General features: G+C 36.4%; 1 protein-coding gene across 1 annotated transcript; it reads right to left on the bottom strand.

The window, feature by feature from the left end:
* Nucleotides 1-20,743: 20,743 nt before the first annotated feature.
* Nucleotides 20,744-21,712, bottom strand: LOC148836393 (olfactory receptor 6N1-like). Its single transcript, XM_088914307.1, has one exon. The coding sequence runs from the start codon at nt 21,710-21,712 to the stop codon at nt 20,744-20,746; it is 969 nt and encodes a 322-aa protein (XP_088770433.1).
* Nucleotides 21,713-22,055: the final 343 nt, after the last annotated feature.

Here is a 22,055-nt window from a genome sequence, read left to right as displayed (position 1 = left end):
AGCATGCCAATGGCCCTCTCCCTTACTTCTGGCATTATGACATTATGACAGTCGAGGCATTACGGAATGCACAGAAAACTAAGCGTGGCCTTTTTCTTGCAGTGACCTAAGCTTTGAATTACGGCCTTTTTAAAGGTGACCTGATCAGGCATTGTTTCACCTGGACCTCTTTGGGTAAAAGTGCTCCTAACAAGCTTTTGTGTGATTGGCAAGTTGCAATGCCTCACTGCACAAGCTGTATTGCTGGTCAGGGGGCTTAAAACAAATTGAAAACTTTTTGTGAAAGTACATAAGCTATAACTATAGTATTTTCATTCCAGTGTTTCAATTTGTCTATCAATATAATAGGCATTAAACAGTAGTGCATTGTAAGTAGTGTCCTACCAAATTAACAGAAAATATTTTTTTGCATGTTTTCCAAATAAGGGTAATTGTATTAACTTGAATAAAATAAAAAAACAGGTAAAGGAGATCACATATGGTGCGGACTGATCCTTGTACAGTATATTCATATAAACTGCAACCGTTTTCTAAAAAAACATACATTAAAAATTATAAAGATATACAGATGCAGCCATTCAAAGTTCATGGTACAAACCTGTACCACACACAACTATGCGTAAGCCACCGCGCCGTACTGCAGTACCTGATTTGCTGGCCAAAATGACCGACAGGGGCTCTCATGGTGCATTGGTCGGTAGTGAACACATTCAATCATTTAATCTCTTTACTGTGCACATTTTAATCTGTTTAGTACTGAATATTTATATGGAATTTTACAACTAAAGGGAAATTTTAGTAGTTGAACATAAAAAGAAGAGGGGCATAACGCATCTGATGGTCATAAACGATATTAATTTAGGAACATAAACATATTATGTAAACTGTATATTGCTGGTATTGGTAGTTTAAAGAAAAAATACACACCAGTATTCCATTTCTCCCTAAACATTTTAAGCATCAAAGTTATTTCGGAAATGTTTTTACGTGCTCCTTCTGACCATATTACTGTACCGTACATTTATATACAGGTACTTTGTGAAAATTGATCTTTTAAACATTTTCTGCGAATATGCTCATTATCGGAGTAAACAAAAGCATACTTTTAGAATTGGATTAATAGGGAATATAATATGGATTCGCGTATCTAATAATGCTGTTTCAGTGCTTGATATGTGATTGTTTCTGTGGTGTGATGGCTTAAGTGCCTAACTTATAACCCTGAGGTCGGGTGTTCAAATCCAGCTGTTGCCATGAGTTTTCTTTTAAAAAATAAACATTTCTTTGAAAAACTCTCATCCTAGCGTTAATCCCACATCGGCAGGGTCCGTTTGTTAGCACGCCCATCTCCATTTGATGGTTTGATCCAAATCTTTGAGCTGACGTTATATGTTATATGTGACCAAGAATATGTGAATAAGAATATGTTATATGTGACCAAGAATACTCCAACTGGTACGTTGCTCCACCTGCCGTCGGAGGAGAACAAAGTAATATAGCCAATTCATAGAGGGGAATTATTAGGAGGCATGGGAAATTTGGGCACGACACTCTTCTCAAGAAACACCCTGGGATTTTTAATGACCAGAGAGAGTCAGGACCTCAGTTTTACATCTCATCCGGAAGACAGCACTTGTTTTACAGTATAGTGTCCCCATCACTATACTGGGGCATTAGGACCCACATGGACCACAAGGTGAGCACCCCCTGCTGGCCCCACTAACACCTCTTCCAGCAGCAACCTTAGTTTTTCCCAGGAGGTCTCCCATCAAGGTACTAACCAGGCTCACACCTGCTTAGCTTCAGTGGGTTGCTAACTGTAAGTTGCAGGGTGACACGACTGCTGGCTATTTATTTAAAAAACTAAAGTAGCAAATATTATTGGCATTATATTGACATTGTTTATATTTCTAAATATCACAACATGTTCGAAGCTAAGTCATTTATTAATAACAACGAATAATTTCAAACTGCAACTGATATTATTACTGACAATAAATATTATCGGCACTATATTGAATTTGTTGGTCTTTCTAAATATCACAAAATATTCAGTTAAGTGATTATCATTTTCCATGAGTACTTGCACTCGTTATCACAGTAAAAGAAACTCATACTTTTCAGAATTTAATTATTATTTTGGAAACTTTTTTACATTCTCCTTCTGACCATATTGTTTATATACTTTGTGAGAAAAGTGATATTTTAACCTTTTCTGCGAATACGATCGCTATCAGAGTAAACAAAAGCATACTTTTAGAATTTGATTAATAGGGAATATAATATGGAATTGCTTTATCTAAAGAGCATGCTTTCCAGCGTGGTGACGTCACTGCCTCTGAATAGCTACTAAATATTCAGTGAAAACATTTGTCTGTCTGTCCATGGGGGGAAAGGGGACTATCTTTCATTGGAAGGTATGCTTATTCTACTCTGAGAATGTAGGGGGGAGGAAAAGTGCCTGTGGTCTTTTCATTGATAAACTTGTGTTAACAAAAACAAGAGTTGTTAAACTGGTTTTTATTTATTTTTTGGCACAGACAGCCAGCTGTGCCTGCTAGAGCACCACAATTCACACTCAACCACATCACAGATCACAAATCAGTCCCAGTGTGTGAGATATTGCTGTTTGATCTGTGCTTGATCTTTGATCTGAGCTTTAATAGAGAGCTCATCTCTATTAATATAACTATCGAGTGGTATTAAATGCAACATTTTTGTATAGATGACACTTTTCTAAAATGTATTTAAAAATAAAAATGATTACAATTGGCACACCTGTAGCTTTTTCACGAAACCTCCTAGAGTTACAAAAACACTTGCTGTGTGTACAAAGTACATTGTGACTCTTTTCACAGCCTTCACTATGTCGTTTTTAAGTCATTTTTTTTTACCACACTCGAATATTCGTCTGTCCATATCTTTGGAATGGAAACACAAAAAGCCTTCAAACCAAATGCATTTTAAAGACCACGACTTATGAACATTTTCACAGCCTCCACATAAAACTATCAGTGAGCTAATTCTCTTTTTTTAAACCTCCGGTTTTTCATCGATGCATAATTACGCACTAACTGGAACCCTGGGGGACCGCTGTGTACATATGTTCACAATGCGAGAAATACTGCTCAATACAGATTTGTGCAAAAAACCTGTATATCACCATAGGAAGCAGAACAGCGCTGCCTCCAATTACCCAGACTGTAAGCATGGGAATAAAGCTTTGTTTGATTTCTGAAACCCTTTCTTTATGTCCTGTTTTAATTCAGGTAAGGGTCAACTATATACACAATACTGCTGACAGCAGGAAAATTCAAATATTCTTTACTCAGCAGCTTATTAGCAGCTGCACAATGCTGCAAATAAGTGTTTTACACATTAAGCAGGTCCTCTGACCTTTCCAAGCCTTGCTTTGGGTTGTGAAACTGTTTTTTTTTATTTTTTTATGTTTTCTGAAGATGACACTACAGGTCATATACTGGAATAGGGAGGTCTTCTTCATGACTCAATAGCATTTACACACCAGACAGCCCCCCTCAGCTTATACAACTTTGCTTTGGGTTGTGAAACTGTTCTTTATTTTTTTAGGACTTTTTGAAGATAACACTGCAGGTAATACGCTGGGATGGGGGGTGCTTCCAGTAATTTCTGGGTTTCCTGTGTTTTATTTCAGTTTCACATTGGTTCTGAAACTTAACACTTATGCAAGACATACTGTTTTTTGGGCATATTGAAACTGTTACTTAGCTTTATTTGTGAGGGGAGTTATCCTGAGAAAAGATGTACTTTTCTTTACTGTTTTCTTGGTATGGGGTGGCTGTTCACTTATCAATAGTACCTGGGATCTAAATCCATTAAAAGGGTTATGAACAACAGGAGGCCATTCACTCAATCTAGCTAATGTAATAGTTAATAATATATTAATCTGAGGACCTTATCATGCTTTTTTTTAAAGAAGCCCAAGTAAAATGATCAAAAACACAGTTGGACAGATGTTGAAGTTGGCCCACAACCGGATAAAGAGCTGCCCCTTGCTGTCTGTATTAAACCTTGTTCACTCAGTAGTTTAAACTAAGTGTAAAGTGCTATGAAGAAGAATGCATGAAGATACTCTCACTTTTTTATGAAAACTATAGTTTTTAAAATCTTTTAAATACTGGGTGCTCCTACAGTTAAAGGACCCAAAGAATCTAAAAGCTTCACAGCTCAAGGGCAGAGTATCCATAGATTTTGCCAAAACTATTTGAATCAAATGGCTTTTTTTATTCCTTTTTAGGAACATATTTATAGCAAACAAATTATGTTTTTTTTTACAGCAAGAAATTATCTTCTGTCTGTACAACTGAAACCCATTTTGGAGGACTTTCACAATGTTTCCAGCATGCCAAACAACATGGTCTTTAACATCATCCCTGAAGGAACTGTATCAGAGATATTTTTTTAACTGCACTGCATCGGGGAGAATCAGTATAACTTCTGGGAAATACATCTTCCCTGCATCAAAGTTTAACTCGTTCAGAGCACCGCACACAAACACACACACACCAGGGCCAGTTTTCCCGTAAGCCAATTAACCTACCAGTATGTTTTGGAGTGTGAGAGGGAATCATATCACACATAAGGAGAACATGCAAACTCCACACAAAGAGAATGGCAGGAATTGAACCTAGGGCCCCAGTGCTACAAGATAGCAATGCTAAGCACTTCGCCACCATTAGAAATGGATGGATATCTTATCTTTCTAGTACAGAGGTTTGCGTGCATAATTTAATTTTGAAAGCCACTGAGACATCTGGTACTACTGTTGTATTTATGAAAAAACCTTACAAAAAGCATACTAGCAACTGTGCCATCCTATTCCTTAATACATTTTATTTTTATAAACAACATAAACAACATTGTTAGCAAAATATTTTGAATGATATTTTTCCCTATTTTTTCTTTAGTTGTGTATTTAACTTATTTTCTGATAGTCAGATTTAATGTATTCGCAGAAAAGGTTAAAACGATCAATTTTTACAAAGTATATAAACGTACAGTAATATGGTCAGAAGGAGCACATAAAAATGTTTCTGAAATAACCACATGTAAGACTTTGATGCTTAAAATGTTTGGAGAGAAATGGGATACTGGTGTGTATTTTTTCTTTAAACTACCAGACCAGCCATATACAGTATAGTTTACATAATATGTTTATGTTCCTAAATTAATATAATAATTTATGAGCATGTGAAAGGCATGGTGAATCGGAGATTCTCAAGATTTACTTTGTATGATTGGAAATGAATATGTGATCGGATCCACGAAATGCTATGGTGTTACTTTTTGTCAATGAAAAAATAAAGTCTTTTTATTTACAAAGACAATTACAAAGAATGTGGACCAGGGTAATACTTTGAGTTTACAGCTTGTCTAAGGTCATTCATTATTAATACTATTAGTAATATCTTCGGTAAAGACTTTGATGCATAAACTATTTCTGCATAATTAAAATATTTATGATAAAGGTGGTAGGTTGTGTACTTTTGTCCAACTGAGCAATCTTCCTTTCATAAAATATACCACCTTTTTAATGTATAATGATTAACATGCTCTAATACACAGTTTAAATTTAAAATTCTGAAGAATATACAACTTAAATTCTTAATTGAATAAAGATTGTCCCTCAGCAGTGATCGGGATTCGAAACCAGGTGTTTTCTGGTGACAGCTCATATGCTGTACATGAGCGGTTAAGCTTAATTAGCTCCACCTGGCGGTTTTACAAGGTGATTCTGGATAATATTAACATAATCTAATTTGCATACGGTAAAGCGTGGTATAAAGTGAAATGATGCGGCACGCCCATCGCGTTTACCACAACGTACCCCACTTGTTTTGAATGGTTGCATCTGTACCAGGTCAAACTGATAGTAGCCTACAAACTGCCAAGCTTGGCATTTAGTTTTTTTCTTATAGTTCAGCTAATAGGACCATTCAGACAAAAGAATATAAACATAAAGTTTTAATTATCTCATTACAATGTGTTGTGTTTGTTCAAAGAATGTAAATGATGCTTGATTTGGAATACTTGATCACATAAGGCATATACAGTAAGGTGTACTGTATACACAACATGTTTTGCGAATACTGTAAATTTCCACATATAAAGATATAAGACAATACAATGATGCAAACTGAAGTCTAGATCTTTTTCAATGTTTTTACATACCTGAAACCAGAGTCTGTTGTCCGTGCTCCTCCAGCACAGGACATATCTGCTGAACAAGAAATTCTTCCTCTTATTTCAGCTATTTTTATGAACAGCTCTTCACAGTGACCCCAGAGGCCACTGGGTGCAGAGCTATAGCTTTAGCTCTTGTTAATCTGGAGAGACAGAAAGTGAGAGATAGAGGGAAAAGACCCAAAGGATTAAGAGACAGAATGAATCACTTAATGAACCATTACATTTATACTTAAGAAAATAATATGTGCAAACATTTATTTTAAATGTTCTTATAAAGTCTACAGAAACTTGAAATCAGTAGTCTTTAACAGATCCTTAAGCAGGTCTTTGAGTGCAGAGATGTCAGTGAAGCTCTTATTAAGAGATGAGAGACAGAGATAGCTAAAGGGAACAGGCCCAAAATAATGGTTTATTTTTTTGTTTTTTATGTCCTCATACACAGTACAAACATTTTCTCAAATAAAAAGCAATAGAATTAACAGAGCCAGTTTAGAGAAACTGAGAGAGGTAGTAGTTAAAAAGTAGAAAAAAGGACTTCTCAATCTTCCTTAAGGTAATGGATAGTGATCTTTGACCTGTGGTCTTTGGGAAGGAACCAGCCTAGAGACTTGTTGGAGTGCATCTGCACTATACAGATACAGCCACTCAGAATGTGCGTTAATCCTCATTACCACATTAGTGGTTCCACAGTATAGTACAGTATGTGGTTCACTGGCCAGAGACAATCAATAGGTGGCTCTTGTGGTACATTACAGTAGATGCTAAAGGATTGCTTCATATAATGTTTCTCTACTATGCATCTTTTAAAAGCACTTAATAAGGAATATTAATATGGAACCATGTACAGTAACTAAAGGGAAATTTTGGTAGCTGAAAATAAAAATAACAGAAGTACAGTATAGTATAACATCTCTAAATGCCATAAATATATTAATTTGTACTGTTACAGCTTAAGGTGACTAACACGTGACTTTTAGATTTTAGATAAAAGTTTGTGACAGTTGGAAGAGTAAAACATTTAGCTTGAAAGCCATAGGATGTTTGCTGAGGCCAGGGGGGTCCCTTTGAGCAGAAACAATTATAAAGTTTACCTTAAACTTGCCTAGGTAAGCTGTGTGTTATTGATCGTCAAGGAGAAACATTAAGAGCACAACGTAAAAAAGAAAGGAGAAGCAGAGAAGAGATGAGTTGGGACTTGAAGCTTGCGTCAGGCAAGAGCCCCTACTTTATGATCATCCAAACCAAACCTGACTGGAGCTCAGTATTTGAACCTAGCTAGAGAGAGTGTACTGTTCTATGTTTTTAGGAAACTTGGGTTTCCTCACACTAAAAAATGCTTCATTTAGAAATGTCTTTCCTGATTAGGGTACCTTTTTATGGAGAGGGGTATAGGCTCCCATTTATTTTGTGGCATCCAGGGTGCAGAGAGAGAGATTAAACTGCAGGTTGCTTTGTATTTAGTTAGAAGGCAGCTTATCTCTTATGTGCCCTCCGTAAGCATTAATTAAGAGTTTAATACTTAGTAACAGTCTGGGTTTTTCTGGGTGACCAGAATGTAAGTCTGCTCAAACACCTTGTTTGTAAATACTGTAAATAGAGTAACTTGTGTATTGAATGTTTTGTTGTCTGTATTGTAGTTTGTGTCTTGCGTCATTATAATAAATATATGTTTAACCAAGTGTGCCTAGATTATTACTCCTCTCACCAAAGTTGTGCCAGAAAACAAACAATTCATGTACCTCCAATTATACCAACCATACAGGTATATTGCTAGAAAACTCACAAGTTTGGGTTTTGAATAATCATTTCACTTATTGACTAAACCACTCGGTCAATCTCTGATTTTCACCATTTTCATAACCCCCCATTTGTAACAGTACTGTAAACATGGTATATCTAATGTACATACAGCACCTGGTACTGGTTGCTAAAATTAAAAAAAAATACACAACAGTATTCCACCTTCTTCATAAACATTTTCTACATCAATATCTTTAACTCAGTCACTTACTGTGGTTATTTTGTAAACATTTTGGTGTGTTCGTTCTAACTACAGTACAGATGCAGCCATTCAAAGTGTGTGGCACAGACACGTACCAGGGGTAATTGGTGTAATTGGTGGGTAATTTGCGTCAAGATGCGCGATGACGCAAAATACCGTGGTACGTGATTGGTTGACCGACAGGGGCACTCGTGGTGCGTTGGTCGGTCATAGAAAGATTTAAATGTCTTTACTGTGCCCGTTTTAGTATTGAATATTTATATGGAATTTTACCACTGAAGGGAAATCTTAGTAGCTGAGCATAAAAAGAATAGGAGCATAACGCATGTGAAGGCCATAAATGATATTAATTTTGGAACATAAACATACAGTATTACAGTATATGGCTGGTCTCGGTACTTTAAGAAAAAATACACACCAGTATTCCATTTCTCCCTAAACATTTTAAGCATCAAAGTCTTTAACTAACATGTGAAATAACGTGTATAAAAAGTGGTAGTTTTAAGCTTTTCTGCTAATATAATATGGAATCGCGTATCTAAAGAAATTAATAACAATATAATTATATACGTGTACTGCAACACAGTATTACACACTGTACAATGTCTGTTGATTCAGTATTTGTAGGGCTGTTTCACCCTGATTCATGTAGCCTGCTGGTCTACGTGCTCGATTAGTAACCCACAGGTTGTGTGTTCAAATCCAGCTCGTTTGCTCGCCCTCCCCCCCCTCTCAATTCAATTCAAGGTGCTTAATTAGCATGACCGATGAGTACAATCAGTGTTGCCAAAGCAAATGAAATTCACATGAAACAAAACAAAAAATAACATTAATATAAAATCTACAGACATTTACAACAATGACATATTATATAATATTTACATATAATGTAGACAGAAGGAGCATTATTGGGAGACAGGCTCACTGTTCCTCAGGCTGTGACAGGAGATCACATACTCGGCTGCCAGTTCAACTAAGTACCCTCCTCCCTCTCCCAGTAGGATTGGGACCCGTTGTGATTCTGGCAGGTGTGGGAACTCTGGTACTAGATTTCTGAGTTTAGGGAAGAATGTTTCTCTAATCCCAGAGTATCTGTCACAGTGCAGTAGGAAGTGCACCTCTGTCTCTATTTCTCCCCGCTGGCAGTGGTAGCACAGTCTCTCTCTCTCTCGCCCTCCCCCCCCTCCCTCTCAATTCAATTCAATTCAAGGTGCTTTATTAGCAGGGCTCGTCGTGTGTCTCTTTGTGGTCAGGGCGCAGGAGAGCTCGCTGGCAGGTGATGATGGAAAGAAAGAAAATAAAGGCAGCTTTTAACTAAGTCACACACCAATACTCCATTACTCCCTAAACATTTTAAGCACCAAATTCTTTCATGTGGTTTTCATCACTCTCTGTGGGAGTGCTGGCTGTGACGAATTACACCGGTTTCACAGGTATTTTCAAGTGGTCAAGTCTTCAGCGAGGGGGGAACAAGCTGCCCAGCCGTGTGGAATGCCACAGAACCTCAAACAGACAATACACACTAGCCGAATATTTGACCAAGATATCCAGACACAGCTGTATGAGCTCCACCAGTAAAACTCAAAGTATTACGTTGGTCCACACTATTTGCAACCGTCATTTTAGACATTTCGTTACTCTAGGAGGTTTCGTGAAAAAACACATTGTGCTGCTGTAATAGTTTAAAATAATTAAATGTCTAAACAGTATCAGCTTATGTATGGGTTGTAATTTAAAAAAAGTCAAAAACCGCACTCAAAATACAATTTAGTACTTTCTGGCAAGAGGCGACACCGAAATTAATAATGTAACATGCTACTGTTTGTGCATGGATATAGTTATACTGCTATTTCCTTAGACATGCGATTCCATCTTTTATTTTGAATCCCCGGCGGAACCGGGCATCCATAAGAATCAAGTACTGTAATAGGTTTATTCCATGCTGAAAAAAAAGAAGAAAGAAAACACATTCCATAAGAATCAGTGCCTTTATATAACGCCTTTAAAGGTGGCTTCTCAAAACGCTTTACAGGATAAAAACAACAATAACAACAACAACAATATTATATTTCATTGCACTTTGACAGATCGTCTTTAAATCAACTGCTGATTTAAAGTTTGACAGTAAATGTTTATATTGTAATGCATACAGCCTCCATTTCTTAATAAAAATGTAAAAAATTGTTTGCACAGCCTAAGAGGGGGGGTCTGCTCTCACAATCCTCCATACACTCAAGTGAAAAATTAATAACGCCAATGTAAACGTCGTATTTACAATTTGTTGATAATAAAAATGTTCTCAAAGTTCTCTAAAGCTTTGTGATAGTTTACCCAGTGTACCCATTGTTATTAAAAATGACTTGGATTCGAACATGTTGTGATATTTAGAAATATAAAAGTCAATTAATTGTCCATTTCTATATTTATGTCTTTATTTAGTGGTTTCATTAGTGACAAAGGCTAAACTTTCTTGGAAAAATGTCTTTGCTGTCTTGCTGATAGGTTAAGCTTTTGAAACTCAGCCCCAAAGTCATGTGACTGATTTTTCGCCCTGTTTCGTTGGTTAAACGCAATGATCGCAAGCACCACCATGGTAACTGGGATGTGTAGTTTTTAATTCAGTTTGAATTATAACTGTACGTACTGTCTTCATATTTGGCCAGGGCTCTAAAGAGAGGGCGCACCAAAAATTTTCGGTGCCGTCGTCTCCGCTTTAAAGGTACCCCGGTGCTGGAAGAATTTGACCTCGGAATGTTTGCCCAGTGTACTAATATAGGCACATCCCGGAATTTTGACTTCACTGTGTAATGAAGAAATTTTAAAGACTACTTAGCGTGGATAAAAAAGCTTGGATTCCCAATCTACAGTATCTTATACAGTACACATATCTCTTTCTGTTGTCTTTGTTGATCTCTTGAGGATCCTGCTTCTGCACCCCTGGGTGTTACTCTCTCTCTCTCTCTCTCGGGCGCGCGGGCGGTGTGTTGGCTCGCGTTGTTGGCGGGCGGGGGCTGTCTGTCTCTGGTTGGGGGCGCGGGAGAGCGGGCTGGCAGGTGGTGACGGAGAAGAAAAATAAAGGCAGCTTTAACTCCTCAAGTCTGAGTTCTTGTGTCCATCCTATCCGAACCCGAAAGTATTACAATATGTATCTATATAGCAGGTGGTGTACAGCTTTTTAGTATAGATTACACTTTTCTAAAATGTATTTAAAAAATAAAAACGATTACAATCTAATATTTCCACGTTTGATCCCAAGATCCCAAGAAAAACAAATCTAAACGGGGAGAAAGCTATGCTGAAAGTTTATTAAGATACTTAGAAGACAAAGATAACAATTTATGTTGCATTTGTCTGTGAATCAAAAAATACATATAATTAAACACGCGTTTGCGATTTAAATCAAAACGCGATTTAAATCAATATAAATGTTTATATTGTAACGCATACTGTACAGCCTCCATTTCTCTATAAAAATTTAAAAGATCGTTTGCGCAGCCTAAGAGGGGGGTCTACTCTCAGTGACAGCTGACAATCCTCCATACACTCAAGTGAAAAATTAATAATGCCAATGTAAACGTTGTATTTACAATTTGTTGATAATAGAAATGTTAAGTTCTCTAAAGCTTTGTGATAGTTTACCCAGTCAGCAAAAGATCAGCTACACTGGGAAGATGCGACACCGAAGATATGATTAATAACCTTTTAAATCTGAAGGGAGATCTAAAGGGATCCCCCCCCCACAGACACACACACATGATAGAAGCAGTAAGCAGAAGCAGGGACAGTTGTCAGAAGGAAAGAAGGTGACTATTCATTGTTATTAAAAATGATTTAAATTCGATCATGTTGTGATATTTAGAAATATAAAAAGTCAATTAATTGTCCATAATATTGCTATTCTATTTTTTCAAAGAAATGTTTGCTAAAAGAAAAGTCACAGCGCCAGCTGGATTTGAACACACAAAACCGGTGAGTTACTAGGGTGGCACGTAGACCAGTAGGCTACTGAGGAAGTCGCATGAGCAGAGGCAAAACAGCCCTACACAGCCCTGTCACAGTACACGACTATAATTATATCGTTATTAATTTCTTTAGATACGCGATTCCATATTATATTAGCAGAAAAGCTTAAAAATACCACTTTTTACATGCTATTTCACATGTTAATTAAAGACTTCGATGCTTAAAATGTTTAGGGAGAAATGGAATACTGGTGTGTATTTATTCTTTAAAGTACCGATTCCTGGAATCTGACTGGCTAACACCCTTCTGAAGTGGTTCCATAATATCTGGTATACAGAAAAGAAAGCGTAGATAAAAAAGCTTGGATTCTCATGTATCTGATACAAGTATCTTTTAATACAGTCTTTGCTGTGCTCTTGAGGATCCTTGTGATATTTTGAGCTCTGGTTGAATGATAAGTGTCGCAGTTTAAATAACTTTTGTAGTTAGAAATTATGAAATGCTCTGTTAAAAGCAAAGGAGTTTTTATGTCCGTTACAGTAAAAGAAAATGCCTGACAAAGTAGGGCTTGGACAGATTCCAAGTGCTTGTACAAATGTGCTAAAGAAATTAGCAAAAAAAGTCATTCCTTTATCGTATTGGCTAGCTAATGTCCTGTCCTCGTTAGTTAGATCAACGAAATGCTGTGGTGTTTGTCAAAGAAAAAAATAAAAGTCTTTTCATTTAAAATGACGGTTAGAAAGAATGTGGACCAGCGTAATACTTTGAGTTTACAGCTTGTCCAAGGTCATTCATTATTAATACTATTAGTATTATCTTCGGTAAAGACTTTGATTAATAAAATATTTCTGCATAATTAAAATATTTATGATAAAGGTAGTAGGTTGTGTACTTTTGTCCAACTGAGCAATCTTGCTTTCATAAAATATACCAATTTTTTAATGTATAATGATTAAAATGCTGTAATACACAGTATAATTTTAAAAGTCTAAAGAGTATACAACTTAAATTCTTAATTGAATAAAGATTGTCCCTCAGCAGTGATCGGGATTCAAAACCAAGTGTTTTCTGGTGATAGCTTAAATGCTGTACGTGAGAGGTAAAACTTTATTAGCTCCACCTGGCTGTTTTACAAGGTGATTCTGGATACTATTAGTATAATCTAATTTGCGTTCGGTACAACCCGGTATGATGCGAACGACGCATTTCATTACGACACGCCCACTGCGTTGTACCACAGCATACTCAGCTCGTTTTGAATGGTTGCATCTGTAGGTACATCGGCCCCTTCCGGATTCTCTCCCAGATTACCCCAGTTACCTTTCGTCTCACACTTCCCCCCACCCTCAGAATCCACCCATGTCTCCCTCCTGAAACCCTTCCACCGTTTGCCCCTTGCGACTCCCCAAAGTCGCCGTCCACCCCCGCGTCTCATTCAGGGGCACCCAGCGTATACGGTCCACAAGATCCTCGACTCCAGATGGCACCATGGTACCCTTCAGTATCTAGCTGACTGGAAGGGTTATGGCCTCAAAGATAGATCTTGGGTTTCAGAGAAGGATATTTTGGACCCTACGTTAATCAGCGATTTTCACAGGGACTATCCTGATTGGCCGTCTCAGGTGTTGGGAGCCGCTCGTGAGGTGTGGGGGGGGGGGGATACTGTCACGGCTGCCAGCCAGCAGAGATCAACCCATAAGAGAACTAATCAGCACCAGCAGGTTAATAATAACAAGCACCACCGCACATGTTTACCCACCAACACACGCTCTACTGTGCGCCACGCAGTGCTATTTATACCATCCAAACCCGCTTCCCGCTGCTTGGTATTGAGTCTTCTCATAAAGAACTCTACCTCGTGTTTTCTGTACTTTGCTTACTCTGGATACTGAACTCCCCTTTACCTCTTGACCTTGGACCTCGTCTTTCGTTTCGGATTGTTCGCCTCAATTAGTACTTCCTGGATTTAGACCCACCTTTCGCTTTTCGACCACGATCTCGCCTGACGTTTCGGATTGTTCGCCTGTCTCAACATCTACTTACTCCTGCGTCTGCACAGGATCTGCACATCTCTTCATTGGGGATTCCTCACACAAGGTTCAAAGCACAAGTTTTACTTTTCAAAATGAAGGTAGAGCTGTTTTACAAAATTAAATTACTCAGATATATAATACATAGTTTATTCATGTGGATTGTTGTGAACGTATTGTGCTCTTTTCAGGTTTGAAATCACATTAAAATAATCTTAATTTTGTCTTAAAGCTAATTTTAGGAACAAGTAATAAGAAGGCAATTTGACTTTAGATTTGATTATGAAAAATATATTTCACACATACTGTACTATAGTGGCTTTAAAACCAGGTATGGTATCACATATACAGTGTATTTATATAATATGCTGATCATTAACTTGTACGCTGTACACAATTTATTTGGCATATCTTTGGATATGACTCCATGTGATTTGCATGTGTGGAATCAGGAATTGTGTAGTTCACACATGTGATTTTAAACTACAGTACACACTGTGATGGAAATATGTTTTTAAGGCTGAGACAAAGTACAAGCCAAGCTCCAGGAAATGTTATTAAGAACAATGTATTTGTTATTAATAAAGCAGACTTATTTATTGTAAAACCACTAACATAAACACAGCACATATTTTTTAATCTGAAAAAGCTGACTAAACCTGTTAATAATATTGTACACCAAACCAATACCAAACAGTGAAAGACTTGCAATATGAGGTGATAAACAGTAAAATTACGATTAGTTTGCCATTGTATTAACAGTTATAACAGATACAAATTTTAAAACAAATCTGTAATCTTTTAAAACAGAAGTTATTGACCCTACTATTTTTCACACCTGCACGGGAGATCATGGTGTGCCCAGCATGAATTTTGTTTTGATTATATGATTAATTAGTCCCTGAGGCATACAGTCAAAGTTTTGAAATTGTAAAAATCTATAAATCATGTCTTTGTTTGCATGATAAAAAGGGATTCATTTTGACAAACTTATACAACTAAATTCTAGAATAATTAAAAAACTGTCTGCCTGACCATATTGTAACTTATTAGATTGAATAGAAAGTTTCCTTGCTCTCACATGCAGCTAAGTTAGCAGATGTGTTTGTGATAACAAATAGTGTAAGAATGTGTTTAATACTTCTGTTCGACCCTCCTCTCAGGGAAATGATAAAAACTCAACAGTTCTGACATCCAATCTAAACTCTAAAAGGTATTTTTCCTTGTACACTAAAGAAAAACAATAATGTTTTTTATGCCATAAAACAGGCCATTTCATTGCTGATTTCCTTATGTTAAAATATAAACATAAAACATAAACATATAAACATAAACAACAAAGGTCCAATAAAAATATTACAATTCCAATAAAAATATTAATTATTAAAATTATTACAACTTTGTTCAGTCAGCGCCTCCTCCCAGAACCTATAAATTGCTATGATAAGTTTTTGCTTCATGTTCAGTTTTGCCATCTTCAAAATATAATTTTTGAGGGAGTGCCAAACCCATTCTATAATAATAATTTTGAAGTATTATGGTGTTTTTATTAACATTTTGTATTAATTTTATATACCACAGTGTAAATATTAATTTTACGTCTGCAAACTGAAGAAGATTAGCTATGCAATGTATAGCCCTGACTAGCTCAGTTGGTAGAGCATGAGACTCATAATCTCAGGCTAGAGGGTTTGTGTCCCATGTTGGTTGTAAGGTTCTCTTACATTGTGTGCCAATGTGAGTGTCAAAGAAGTGTTCTGACATCTCTCAAATACCACACCAAGAGTGCATCTATATCATATTGTATGACAATTGCTTGAGTCGGAGTGTCAGAGAATAAAACAGTTTGCCCCCCAATAAGATTATCTACAGTACATGTTTTTATTTTTTCTGTTGCAGCTAAACGAGATAAATAAAAAGTCAAATCAGTCATAATCTCGGAGTTTAATAAGCAAGTGCAATGGTCTAAAAAAGGTGTGACATGTCTGTCTTCTCAATCCTTGTGGGTTTTAACATATTGATAAGCTGTTATCTAGTTACTGCCAATTGTAAAATAGGAATTACATCATGGTCTTTTGGTTGCATCTGAACCTACTTATCACAGCTTAGATTTTGAGAAGCTGTGATAAGGAATCTTTTCCTCCCTAAAAGAAACCCCTAGAAAGATAAATCTACAACATCTTGAAAGTTTTTGGTGAGAGTCTATGAGCATGCAACAACACAAGCAGAAAACACCTCAGGGAATGTATGTGCTATTTCATCCAAACCACTCATGAAAATCCAGTTTATCTAAAAATGACAAGACAGGCAACACTCTCCCACCAGCAAAGTCAATTTCCAGGATAAAAGATACCCCTTTATATAGGCAGGTTACTGTAGGTCACACCCCTACCTTAGAAAAGTGAGTAATTAAATAATGCTTTACAATTATACACTGGAGTCACAAGAAGTTTGGTCCAAAAAAGACAAAATATCTGTTATAATAAAAGACCTTGCACCTCCAGTATTTCTCAAAATTTTTACAAAATTCTGGTCTTTCGGTTCACAAGTTATTGATACAAATCCTTCTAAAATAAATTGAATTTTTTATAGAATTTTGAAACCTGTGATGGTATGCCTCAGGGACTAATTCATAATATTAACAAAATAAAACAACCTCTAGCCACAATGTGATTTCACATGCATGTGGGAAATACAGTAGGGTTAAAAACTGGCCACTCTTGAGCTAGCCTTGAGCCTGCAGCCTGAGTCAGGACTTAAGCTTTCCTCAAAGATGCCAGGTCGAGTTAGTGAGTCAGTAAGGTACAGTATTGTGCCCAAGATATTATTTCTGTAATTGAAGAAATCTTGTGTTTGCGAATCCACTGCTATTTATGCTTGATCAACAAAATAAGACATCTGGACTCTTTTTCGTCAACATCCTGAATTTCCACGTACATTTAGTAAAGAGACTATAGCTAGGGCATATTTTGCCTCCCACCATCTCACTTGTTCCTGAACTCAAGTAGTAGACATTTCTGCACAGATATACTTAGACAGAAGTTTGGCAATGCTCACTTCTAAGAGAGCTATCCTCAGAAACACTAGGCAAAGCGCTCTCTTCTCTTTGTATAGGACACTCCCTGCATTGATTAAGCAGCCATCTAGGTGGACCATGGACAAATCCAGCCAGCTCTGTCTTTTCAGCGAGTAGTTTAAGCTCATCAAGGTTGAAAGGCCAGCAGATCTTTATGTATAAAACTTCTTTATTCACATTATAATTCCAAAGATTTGTGTTATTATTCCAAACAAGTTAGTTAATTCACAGTAGTAAATGCATACTAACGTGCATCTGAAAATCTGAATGCCATGTAATTATATGAGACTGATAAAACCTATGAGGTAATAATTATAATTCCTTACACTTATATGGTGCTTTATCTGGACACTCCATTCAAAGAGCTTTACAGGTAATGGGAACTCCCCCCCCCCCCACCACCATTGTCTACCTTGATGATGCAACAGCAGCCATAATGCACCAGTATGCTCAGCACACATCAGCTATGAGTGGGGAGAACAGAGTGATAAAGCCAATTCATAGATAAGGATTATTAGAAAGCCATGATTGGTAAAGACCAATTTTGGGAACGTTTTACTCTATATATGCTAACTCTGAAATTATTAACTCTGATCTTTGTAACCCCTGAGTGAATGATTTCAATGACGTGAATATTGTATATGTAGAAACCAGTGTTTTTATATTATTATGATTATTATGTTTGATTGATACCTAACAATCATCAAGAGTTCTCACAATTTACTATTCTAATTGTTACAGTAAATTAAAATCTAAAAGCTCTTGACTTGAAGAGACAGCGGTACTTGTTTATGGGCTCAGACAAATCAGGATCAGAGAGGCCTGGAAACTATGCTTACATTCTGTGACCTGAACTTATTTCAATACAGGTACTCCTTCCCATTTAATTCCAGGAGAGGGAATTAGCTCTCCGATCACTATGTGTTTTATTGGAGTAACAATCTCTCTCCATCCTGGCATTTTGCAAGTTGGAAAGTTTGGTGTTTGGGAACACTAGTTGTTCTGCTGAATTCAGTGGTACAGTACATCTCCCTGCATGCACATCACCAACCCTGCAAAAGCTGCTCATCTATGTTAGTGTACTATCAATGATTTCCCAATCTTCTTTGAAAAAATCAGTTAATGTGTTAATATATACAGTAATTGTATAAACACTTATTGAAAAGAAAAAAAAACCAGAACAGATTCAGTAGGTCAGGAATGTATAAAATCTTCTTTGCAATGTTTGATAAAGTCTTTTACTCCAAAGGACCACTAGAAAGGGCTATAACAGTGAAAACCTCAACAAAATCAACAAGAGACATAAATATTGGAAAGGTGTGTTTATTGCCAGTATCAGGAAAGCTTACTTAAAAATTATTTTGTTGTAGATACAAGATGCTTGGATGAAATAAAATAAAATTCATAATCTTATATATTAAATAATTATAAATAATAACAAAGCAAAAATGACATGTCATGACAAAAGTCATGTACAGTAATTACAGACCAATCTGCAAATGACTGCATTGAATGTTGAATATTTTAAACTGGTGTGCATGGTATAATATCTACCTCTAAGCAAATAATTGTATATATGTATGCCATAATTACAAAGAATGACTTCATGAAATAAAATATGAAAGCTAAAACAGATATAAGAGTGATTTCCTGATTTACAATAAAGTGATGATAATCTGACACTATCCAACCATGATAATTACTGTTCCATATTAATTCTATATATAATAGACACTTGATTTGAAGCAAAAAACAGAGTGGACAAAACTCTGTAGCTATTCAAGGGCAGGACAATAAGAAAGTGGGAAGGATATCGTTATTTTTCTTTCTCATATATTTTTTTCTTTTAAGTTCACAAGCATCATTGCTGCATGAAAAACTGAAGAAACCCATGTCATTGTAATCCCTCCCAGATCTGGTGTCACTCGCCTAATTGTCCATCACCAACTGGTCATAATGCCTTAGGACAACGTTTAAACCACCAACAGGAAGAGGAGAAGAGGAACCAGTCTGCTCCCCAAATGAATTCCTCTACTGTGTGGGCCCTATTGGTTTCCCAATGCATAGTTATTTTTTTATTTTAAATTCATCTGTAAATAATATACAAAATGTACACTACATTTCCAATGTCACAGTGGGTATCTACAGGTAGGTCTACAGTTTCTATGGCAGTGGTCACAAATATGATTTAACTGTATAACTGTAAAACTAGCTATAGGTTACTATGATTTCCTGCAAAACAAACCGACAAAGAAAATGATTTCAGATGTGACCCTCACATGTACTCCATTAATCCCCCCATTAATGTTATTCTAAGGCTGTTTTTTATTACTGAAGAATACAATATTAACATTTCTTCCTGTACAATTCTCAATTTTTCAAAGTGAAAATGATTTATTTTGGCCATATAAGCCATACATTATTTTAAATGATTTGCTTCAGGATACTTTGATTCAGCAGTTTTTGAAAAAAAAAACATTGTAACCACAGTGCAGTAATTGTGTAGCTTTTCCAAAACATGTATGAGTAATGTTTGTGATAATGGCAGAATACAATGTTTATTTCTAGAGGTAGCAAGGTCTCCACTTCCTGTTCTTTTTTGTCTCTGGTAGGCAAGACTGTGAAAATTTCAGAAATCACAGATGATTATTATAACTGAAAACTGAAAATATTTTATTGAAGTGCTTTATATAGATGCCACAAACATATTTTAGTGTTCTTCAGGAACATGCAGGAATGGTAATACTCTACTTCTTTAGATGTGCATGTAAGGTTTTGGTGAATGGTGAATGATGATTAAGGGCCACTACTCTATGCTCAATGTGCTCTATAATTTGATATTTGATATAACTGCATAGAAAAAAAAACATTTTAAAATTATTTCCTGAAGGAAGGATTTTACTCTGGCCCAAAATACTCTCTTAGGTTCTTATCCCTTCTGTATGAAAGCAGGAAGTGTAATAAACTGCGCGTTTTGTTTTTTCTTTGTTTGTTGTCTCCAGTAACTGATTATCTTCTCTCCAATGCTAACTACTGTCTTGCCTAGTTTTTATCAGTATAATGTTTATGTCCCAGTAACCACTGTAAACTGTCATTGTTTATTTTAGTGTTTATATTTTAGAGATTTCTTCTTGATAAAATCTTTTCCATTATGTAGGTTATGATTTTAATTCTGTTTCATGTTTTTATACACATTAGAACCTCAAGGAACCATATTTTCTTAGCTGTATAATAACTATAGAATTAGTATACAGATAACATAATAAGTTAATAAGTTCAATTAATTACTAAAACCTTACATACAATTTATGAAAAAAGACTTGAAAACACAGCTAACAAATTTTGTGATAAAACTCCATTGCATTACCATCATGTACGTAAATATGTATGAATATTTTATCTTGATTTCTATTAGGGATTGGGCATTGACATTCATGATACTGTAACTTATTGGCTTATGCTGACAGTGTTTTTTACACTGAGGGGAGCCTGAAATCTAAGGTATCTCTGAGCTGCTGCCTTGATTTTTTTGTTCCTTAAGCTGTAAACAATGGGGTTGAGTAAAGGGGTGAGGAAATTGTACACTGTCCCAATGAAGATGCGTCCATCAGGAGAAATGCTTTCTAATCTCATCCCAATATAAACCATAGCAGCAGATACATAGTACAGAAAGACCAATGTCATGTGCGAAGAGCACATTGAGAAGGCCTTCTTACGACTCTCTACTGTTTTCAGTTTCATTACTGACCACACAATTCTGCTGTATGTCCATAAGACATAGAGAAAGGGGGTGTAGATTGCAATCATGGCAAATAACAAGGTAAAATTAACTTGAGCTGTAATATCACCACAGGCTAAAGCCATTATAGTGGGGTAATCACAGACAATATGTACGATAATGTTTGATCCACAAAATGGAAAAATACTTGCCAGTACTACAGATGAAAAAGGTGCAAGGAAGCCCAGCACCCAGACTGTGATGGTCATTGTGATACAGACCTTGGTGTTGATGATAGTGTTGTAATGCAAAGGCTTTACTATAGCAGCATATCGGTCATAAGCCATGACTGCTACTAGGAATCCTTCAACAGTAGCAAATGAAATAAAAAAATACATCTGTAAGAAACAACCTGAGAAAGAGATGGTGTTGTTATGACGCAAAAGAACTGCTAACAGCTTTGGTATGACAGTACTTGTCAGCAGAATATCTAGGAGACTTAAGTTCCACAAGAAGAAATACATAGGCATGTGGAGCCGCTGGTCCATGGTGATTAACACTACGATGAGCAGATTACCAAGGAAGGTGGCCAGGAAAAGGATGAGGAAAAAGATGAAGAGTGTAGTGTAGTGCTCCTGTAGGCCAGGCAATCCCACAATGATGAATTCATAGTGCAGACTTCTGTTGGAGTCACTCATGGCTCGGTGTATTAGAGGCACTTAAACAAAACAGAAGAGTCAGGCAATGCACATACAGGGAGTTAATTTAGGTTTGGGAAAACAGAATCTGAAAAAAGTGTTAGAGGTTTAATAAAAAGAAAATGTTTTTATAGTGAGCTTAATGCAATGAAGCACTCATGTTTTAAAATATTAGTCCCACTGACATTTCTCCCTGCATGTGGATAGCAGTTTTTGCTTCCTTTTGGTGGTTTTTAATCCAACGGCCACTACCTGGAACACCTTGATGCTGTCCGAATTAAGACGTGTAACCTGATGCAGCGCTCTGGAGGAGCTCATTGAAGCTCAAAGTATCATTTGATAG

This window comes from Atractosteus spatula, chromosome 4 (genome assembly GCF_055471065.1).
Source record: "Atractosteus spatula isolate fAtrSpa1 chromosome 4, fAtrSpa1.hap1, whole genome shotgun sequence".
Classification (NCBI taxonomy): Eukaryota; Metazoa; Chordata; class Actinopteri; order Semionotiformes; family Lepisosteidae; genus Atractosteus; species Atractosteus spatula.
This window is presented reverse-complemented; position numbering and strand designations above follow the sequence as displayed.